Source organism: Crassostrea angulata, chromosome 2 (genome assembly GCF_025612915.1).
Source record: "Crassostrea angulata isolate pt1a10 chromosome 2, ASM2561291v2, whole genome shotgun sequence".
Classification (NCBI taxonomy): Eukaryota; Metazoa; Mollusca; class Bivalvia; order Ostreida; family Ostreidae; genus Magallana; species Magallana angulata.
The window spans coordinates 12685424-12694459 of NC_069112.1; the positions used below are offsets into that span (position 1 = coordinate 12685424).

The 9036-nt window shown below is 33.5% G+C and overlaps 1 protein-coding gene across 3 annotated transcripts; it reads right to left on the bottom strand.

Moving 5' to 3' along the window:
* Positions 1–38: 38 nt before the first annotated feature.
* On the bottom strand, positions 39–8786 carry LOC128170663 (uncharacterized). Of its 3 annotated transcripts, XM_052836431.1 has the most exons (6): positions 8771–8786; positions 8515–8604; positions 2890–3040; positions 2600–2689; positions 2291–2464; positions 39–301 (listed from the first exon to the last, which is right to left on the bottom strand). In XM_052836431.1, exons 3-6 carry the CDS (start codon positions 3017–3019, stop codon positions 69–71), a joined length of 627 nt encoding a protein of 208 aa, XP_052692391.1. In that variant the 5' UTR covers positions 3020–3040; positions 8515–8604; positions 8771–8786; the 3' UTR covers positions 39–68. The 3 variants fall into 3 exon arrangements, with proteins under 3 accessions (XP_052692391.1, XP_052692390.1, XP_052692389.1); XM_052836430.1 differs by lacking the exons at positions 8515–8604; positions 8771–8786 and adding an exon at positions 6248–6337; XM_052836429.1 differs by lacking the exons at positions 8515–8604; positions 8771–8786 and adding an exon at positions 6248–6264 and having other exon boundaries at positions 2890–3070.
* Positions 8787–9036: the final 250 nt, after the last annotated feature.

The window sequence follows — 9036 nt, forward strand, 5'->3', positions numbered from 1 at the left end:
CACTTGCAATGAAAGGAAACATAAATAACGAGGCAGAACAGCGTTAATAGTTTTACTAAAAATAAAACTTAAATTTCACACACATATGAAGTAAGTGTTACAGCGATGGTGGTTGCAACATAACGAAAGGCAGTTGGTGAATCTGATCTAAAATAAAGCAAATTAGCAATGGGAATATTTCCACTTTCGACACTTGATGGCAGGTAAGGTAGTGGGTTTCCATCATCTCCGACCCAAGGCGAGGATATACTTGCTCTGGAGCCTTGTATGAATGTCCCAGGTGGATTTAGGGCCTCATTCTCTGTTAGAAAAGAATGTATACATACGTTAGGACAATGATTATGTAGTAACGCCTATGGCCGGAGGAATATGCGCTATTCAGCCAACTGAGATATGACTGAATGGCAGAGCTATGTCATTCAATCACATTTCCAGACCATTCATTTAACATTCAGTAGACAGAATGGCCCAGATTTACTCTGAGTATATTTAGTTAACATTAGTCTTCTAAAATAAAAAAGCTGTCTTATATCGTAATAATAAATGTTCAAATTTTTAAGCTAAACAATGATGGTATAATTTGTTTTAAATATGACAAAATCTTGCTTTCAAAGTATTATCTTAAAAAGAATTATATCCAATTCCTAGTCGGTTTTTTTTTATTTATCCCCCCTTGGAACCATTGGACTTTGAGTAGCTGTGTCGGACAGCATTATAGGCCTGTATTTCATGTTTGTATGATATCTACATTCTCTTGTAAGTATTCTTATTATAACGATTATAACAAGTTTATAGTTAAAAAATAAATGTTTACATGCGTAAGTTTAACCGCTCACAAGTTTATCTTTTTTTTAATGATCCTTATATAGTTTCAAATTGTTGGTAATAGTGTATACAAATCTTTACTTTTTTTTAAATGTGGCCCACGACAATGAATATCGAAATGCTCACATAAAGAAATATATCGCAGAAACTTTTAATACTTGTATTAGTTGTTTACTATAACGTACTATATGTTATGCTCTACACGATTTTTTTAAATAACGCTCACGCTTATCCACGACTGTTATTATGTGTTTGATTTGTCTACTTGCTTCGACGAACAGAGCTACATGCTTCCGTTCGGGAGGTGTGACACAACCATTTGTTAAAACAAGCGTACTTTATAAAATAATGTGTCTTCAGGTTAAAAAACAAAGACAGGATGAAAGGCCAAACAGTTGCCTGTCTGCAACTACGCTTGTATTTCTGTAACAACACCTTGTCCATCTAACTTTATAATGATACGTTGTATACATGTAAATTTAATTTGATATGTAGCTACATGAACTCCTTCTTGTACATATTTTGTTAATAAATGTAATTCAATAATATCTTTGGAAATGTGAATGGTATTAATTGAAACCTATATAACTTATGCAAATATTTAATGGTTCATTTGATGATGACCTATTTTTTTTCACTCCGAATAAAAAGGATTTTCTAAAAGACGTACATACATATGTACCCGTATGCTTTTGGGAGTTTTTACATCGATAGGAAACAAAAGAGCTTCGTGCATATAGACCGCAAAGCTATTTACATATAAAATACATTCCTTTTGCACGCTTTCGATTAATTAACATGTACAACAAGAAATCATATAGACACACGCGTCAAATGGGCCGCAAAAATATAAATGTTGGATGCATCATCATTGGTTGTTAACATAAAAAACACACAACAAAGAAGAAAATAACGAGTTGGATGAACTCATGATAAATTTTAGTATATTCTCAGCAACACGTTTTGAAGTTTAACATTTTACTACTATTATTAAGAATCGAGATCGTTACTGTAAGCATTTCTAACGGTCATTGTATGATCATTGCCATAGTATAAATTAATATCATTTATATAAAATTTCATGTCATTCAGGTCTCTTGTATATCAAGTCTTTAGTATGTTCTGTATACAGATCCCAATTTGAAAGAAAAACCCCGAAATTTCCCGAATAGATTATAGTCTCGATAAAAACGCATATAACACGACAGACATTACATTTACAAACAAAACAAAAAATGTTCAATATTTTTTAATAGCATAAAACATATTTTTAAATTCAAATTTACCTTCAAATTATAAAAATAAGCACCATGGTAGTATCAGTTCTGTAAACAAAAAGCTACCCCGCAGAAACGCAGTTACAATATTTAAATGTATATCAGATAACGGACCGCCTTCTGGCGGCCCGTAAAAAGACGTGAGGCAATGAGATTTAGCAATAAAAGACTCAGAATTAATAACATACGGATAAGTGCATTGAGCGCGTTTGCCTCTGCTTCAGAGTTGATCAGCTGCAGTCTCCCTCCATCACTGGCACACCCTTGTATCGCCTCGGTCTTAGTAACTAAAGTATTGCCCTTTACTAAGCGATAACACCCAAACAATGGATCGTCCGTGTACCCCGGAGCTGTACACGAGTCTAAATTAAAATGTACAGAGAAAGGATTTATTTTATGTTTGTATGTTTAGATCGTATTTTTTTTATATGTGTGTTATTTTTACCAGTGATACTGTCAACTGCCAACAATTTCAAGTGTACGGAAGAAAATCTTACTTTGCACTGGCTGATGTCTAGGGAAGATGATAACAAGGACAGCGGTCGTCAGCAGGGCAAGTTCAGTGTCACTGAAGTCGTAACTTTCAGCTGAATACAACACACATGTACATCCATACAAATACTGCATTAGACCAGTGTTTGTTGGATATATTGTAAAGATTAATACCTCTTGACTGTGAAATAATGTTAACACTACGAAAGACATTGAGGAAAAGACCAGATCAGAGAAAGAGAGAGAGAGAGAGAGAGAGAGAAAGAGAAAGGGGGGATTAATGAGGCATACGCACACACTGAGGCGGCCAGAGCAGTCCCCACCAACACACTGCTCAGCAGTATACGGTTGTTTGTCGTCACTGCAGCAGTTGTTATCACCATGTTGATTACAACGATGTATAACAGGACAAATTTCATCATCATTTTACAGCGCTGTCTATATATCTGCAGGTACATTACATGTTGTTTAGTAGGCTGTTCAAAGAATAACATTCAATAATTTAAAGCAAGCGTAAAAACATTTATTTTTTATTTGAACTGAACGGCTGAACGAATTTTCTAAGAATTTTATAATAAGATACACATATGATATGTATCAATATCTTATTTAAGCATCTTGAAACAAATCTATGTTAAACGGATTTTAGAAAAACCTTAACACTATATATGTGTAAACCTAGGCTTTTAAAACACAATCTTAGTTCGTTTTTGTGGATTTGTTAAAGTGTTTGTATCTAGGGATATTTTCGTGCTGAACTACAAAACAATCTGAAGTCAATTATTACATGTGCATTATATAAATCTTGACGTCATATGTAAAATACACAGTAGTTAATATACGTCATAATATTTATATTCCAAATATTTTTTGCATGTAAAGTGAGTGAAAATATACTGCAGTTATAAGACCGTTAAACACACAGGGTACTCAAATGATAGAATGACTAGTTTAGTTATAACGTCACTAACGTTGAACTGTGTAAAATGCAACGTCACAAACGTGAATCAAAGTTCACGCTGGTGGCTGTTACAGTGGCTCCTCCATTTATTTGAACCTACCCTTAGGATGGAATACTGTCAGATATTTTGACGTATAAATTACATTTGCTGACAAGTTAAACAAATGTAAATATAACTGCAGCGGTGAGTGAAGCAAGAACTAAAAAGAATGTAAATATAACTGCAGCAGTTAGTGCAAACATGTTTTCATAACGCGCTAGCGCGCGTTACTCAAATCGTATGCACACCGCTGCAGTAATAAGACTATATCTTTCAAAAAATAACTATTTAATGCTTAAATATATCTCACTTTTATCAATATGTTGGCTGCAAAACGTACTTTTTTAATAGACGTCGAAGCCCTTTCACTTTCACTTTAAAGGGGCACTGAGTGCTCTTCTTATAGACAACACGTATATATAAAAGCTATAAAAATTATACCCGTATCTATGAACTAAAACAATATTCGTATATGGAGGAAAAATGAACCGGTTTACTCGCAAGGACATCACTGGGGTCCATGTAGAATTTCTAATTTTAACTAATTTCAATTTAGTGTTTATTGTAAGATATGTTAGATGAGTAATGAATATTATATTCCTATTTACTGGTTATTAGAACGATATTAAATCGAGGGGACAAAAAACTTGTTATTGTTAACCTAATCAGCGATAAGATTAAGTTAGAGATGTTCCGAGTTTAAAAAGGAGGCAAATCGAATGCCGCCGATGAATAGTTTCGATGAATATCACAGGATGAATCTCTGCCATTCAGTCAACTGAATGATAACTAAACGGTCAAGAAAGGTGACTGAATGGCACACATGTGCCATTCAGTCACATTTCAGTCACCTTTCATTTGACTGATTGGCAGAGACTCATCCTGTGTATTCACCATGTCAGAAAGCAAAGAAACTTTTCACGGTTAGAGAGAAGCATTTTTATTCGTTGTGATTTTTTCTTAAAAAATATTCACAGTGGTATAATAATATTCAAAGATAAATTGTTCCTTATTTCTAAATACCGAAGATGCTTAACCTATTTTCAATTTTAAACACCACTGGGAGGTTTGATGTCAAATCATAATCTAAAAAACTCGTACCTTGATAAATTCGTAAGCAGAATTCAAAGTTTTCCTCAAAACCAGTAAATAACATAAAATCGTTACATCTATACTACTATATTAAAATAATAGACTCGAATTTTTTAGCTTTAATATCGATAAATCGGAGGAGTACTGTCTTTTGCTTTATATATTCTAAATCTCATTGGTACGTAAAGATCACCAATTCGCTTAATAATAATCAACGAAAATTCTTCAAAAAATTCGGGAAATCATCTGAATTTTTTAGATTTTACAATCTTGCGCATGCGCATTACATTCACGCTAAATCACGGGAGGCTCTTTATTTTATGTTTCCACAATATTACATTTGCATGGATAAACTCAAAGACGATAAAAAATTGCGTGTAAATTTTCATTGGATTTTTTTATTCTGTTCATCAAAGAAAATACGGGAGATAGCTCTAACACAGTGCATTTACTATATAAAATCTCGAGGAATTTCAACATGGTGTGTAAAAAAAAGTTGTTGAAGAAATGTTGAATTCTGCAATTATAGAATTAAACTTTTCGAAGAAAAGTAATTACCTCTTGAAAATGGTTTGTTATTAACAATTTGACTATTTTCAATGCAACTTTATTATTTCTCCAAAATTGTTTTGGAGCGATTCTGCAATTTTCTGCTACAAAATGGGTATATGGGAGGCATTTTAGCTGTGGTGAATGCCTTTCCCCAGACACAGTTACATTTTTCGAACTCAGCAGAGTGTAGTGAATTTAATAGCATTATTGTAGACTTAAAGCTTGGTTATGCAAATGTCAACAATATACGGTGTGTCGATGTATCTTTTTCGTAAATGTCCGATATCATATGCAATGTTAACCCGTGCACGCACGGGCAAAATCTAGTACATGTAAATATAACAGAAATAATATAAAACGTTCAACAAACATTCTTTGTGTTCTGGCAACCGACATCCTCAAAAAGACATAATGTATGCGTTTGTGTTTTGTATTTTTAAGGTGTTATATACAGTAAATGTTCTCCATAGTTTTGCCCTTGCAAGCTAGTAAGCCATTTGTGGTTGAAAACGTTTCGATAAGAAAAAGAAAACCCACAGCAATATGTGCAGATTCTGATAAAAAAAAATCTAACGGGGATAGGGTCCGAGAGATATTTAAGTTTGCCGGTCGGAGGAGGAGGGGATCCCGAAGCATATCTTCGATAAGTCTACAATGTAAATTTATACAATTTGAATTTTCAAGGAGGAGGGGGAGGCAACTCAACCGGCGCATGCACTAAACTCCATGCAAAAAAGTATCGATCTAAGGTACACATACATTAAGAAATACGCTAACATGCTGAGAAGTTAACTTTGCCGGATATCCTATCTACAAATTAGAATATGATGACAGGTTTGATAAATCGCATATAAAGAATGTCATCGATATATGCAACTCGTTAACTTGTGAGAAAGTAACATTGAGTGAGAAACATTACACGGCCAGCATTTTCTCAATGAATTGGAATTTAAAAAGGCATCAGAAATTTTTTATAAAAAAGTAACATAAAGTGTAAAAAGATCTTACCCTTAACTTTGGACAATATCACACCAGGCAATCATCCAAAAAATGGTATTCAACAGAAAACTGACCTGACTTATATATGTGTAACCACCCGTTTACGACAGAGTGCCTAAGACTTGTTAACCCTGAGGTCTTACGGGCATGCGTATTTCGGCACTGATCGGGATTACTTGCCATTAAGAGGCATCTGGTTATATTACCTTTCTTGTAACGAAATATAACATCCTCTACTCGTTCACACATGATGTATATATCTACGAATATTATGAAAGTCATGCCCAAAGAAACAGAAAATATGGTGGAAGGGTGGGACTCTTGATAAAACTGTAAACCTTCTTTTTATCTTTACAAAATTTGTATTTCCTTTTTGACTATTTGTTGCAAGTTATAGCTCTACATGTTTTAGATGCATTGTAAAAAAAATCATAAATTTACTATTGAAGGAGGTTGTTTTGGTCTTTTTGGGTAAAAACAACTATAGCAAACCTCTTTTTTTATTTTATGCTATTTTAACTATTTCTAGTTTAGTTAAAAAGGTTTTAAAAAACCTTTACTTTGGTTCTTTTTAGGACCATCTGAAAAAACCCATACACATTTACTATAAGAATATATAGGTAATTGTCATTTTCCGCAAGTAGTTTGAACACTTCGAAGCAAATTGAAATATACTGCAAAAGCGAGTTTCTTTAAACAGAATAAAAAAACTGTGATTAGCAATCATCTGTTTTTTTAACCTTTGATGTAAAAGTACTAAATTTTACCGCCTTGTTTTTAGTGGGAGTCAAAATATCAACATGCACCCAATGTTGCTATACTTTAGGAGTAATTGGAAATGAAGAGTACTAGTGGTACTGTGGATTCATTCCAATTTAAGAAAAATAACCCTGTGGATAGGATTATTCTGAATGTAAAGGCGTATATATCTGACATTTTCTTAAACACTACTTTATATAAACAAATTTTACATAGATTCATTTCATCATAAAGTCATTAATGCACAATGGCAAAGCTCAACTACTGATCAATAGAAAATTCATTCAAACAAGATTTTTATTATCCAAAATCTTAATATTTTTATCTGTATTTTGTTTTTTGTGATTTATTATTTAGTACAAATTGTTTTATAAAAAGTATAAATACACCAATTTACTATAATGCGCGTAAACATTAAAAAAAAAAACCTATAATGGTCTCCTACAATCTTTTTGATTTATTTAATTTAACAATATATAAATAGTGCCTGTTTGGGAGGGTAACAGTTGAAATTGACACCCCGAGAAAACCATTGTCAACCGACGCGAAGCCATTGTCAACCGACGCGAAGCGGAGGTTGACAATGGTTTTCGAGGGGTGTCAATTTCAACTGTTATCCTCCCAAACAGGCACTATTTATTTTGTTATACTGAATGTCTTTTTTTAAAATTTTGAAGAACATTTTACTGCTTTTATATAGGAATAACGTGAACTCTACAGCGAACCGTACGCGCAAAATTTTCGCGCATGTAACATTTTTTAATGTTACCCGTTGCCAATTGCAAGTGCGTTGCTAACGCTGAGGGTAATAGTAAATATTATTAACTGCGTCTTAACCAATCAGATTACAGTATTTAACATGAAAGTATAACAATATAAAATTATATACCTATGAGGCAGTCAACATTTTTCTTCGTTTTTTTTAATGAGAAAAAGAAATGTTTATAAAGATAAAATGAGGGGGGGGGGGGGGTTGGAAGGGGGGTGTATTTGCTGTTTTCTCTGTTTTAGTTATTTTTGTAACAGTAGCAGGTAGCACTACTACATTTCACTTTACACTTTCTAAAGATTCGTTATGTATGTAAAATGCAACGTTAACGCATCTTGCACTGCATATTTTTTTTATCAACTTGCGTGAGAACAAGTGTTAATCGGATCAAAATATGCCTCGGGGCATAGATGTTACCGACTGACGGCTCCTTCACATAATTATAAACACTATTCAAAACAACTGACCTACGTAGATCTAAGTGATTAAAAACTATCGTTTAAGGTAATATTTCTTGAACCAATCTTAACTTGTCTATTTATTAGACTATTTTTTAGTGAATTTGCTGCAAATAATGTTTTTCTACTGATGAACATCAGATACATTTAGTAGACTGAAATACGATTGCATGGATGCCAAGAATTTTAAATATAAGTAAAACATATAAAGAAAGTAAAGTGTTCTTGAAGACAGATTATATATTTCACTGGAGTAGAAAACATGGAATACGAGAAAATGTTACTCTTACCTTGGACGGGCTGATTCCTGGGGAAGTTGACAACAAGGACAGGGGTCCTCAGCAGGACAAGATCCGTGTAACTGAAGTCGTAACTTCCAGCTGAATACAACATACATACATGTACTGTGTTTGGACAGCTGAATAGCATTGTAGAAATGTGTCAAAAGCTACGTATCTATACTAGATACTAAGTACAAGTACCAAAAATAATTACAAATAGAGAGAGAGAGAGAGAGAGAGAGAGAGAGTAGTTTGTCTGTGGTACATAACACACTGTGGCGGCCAGAGCAGTCCCCACCAACACACTGCTCAGCAGTATACGGTTGTTTGTCGTCACTGCGGCAGTTGATTACAACGATGTATAACAGGACAAATTTCATCATCATTTTACAGCGCTGTCTATATATCTGCAGGTAAATTACATGTTGTTAATTATGCCAAATGAAGAAAAAAATCAGCATTTTGGAGCAATCGTAAACGCAGTTAAAAGTTAGAAAATTTGCAGGCATTAAAAACATCAATGACTTAAAA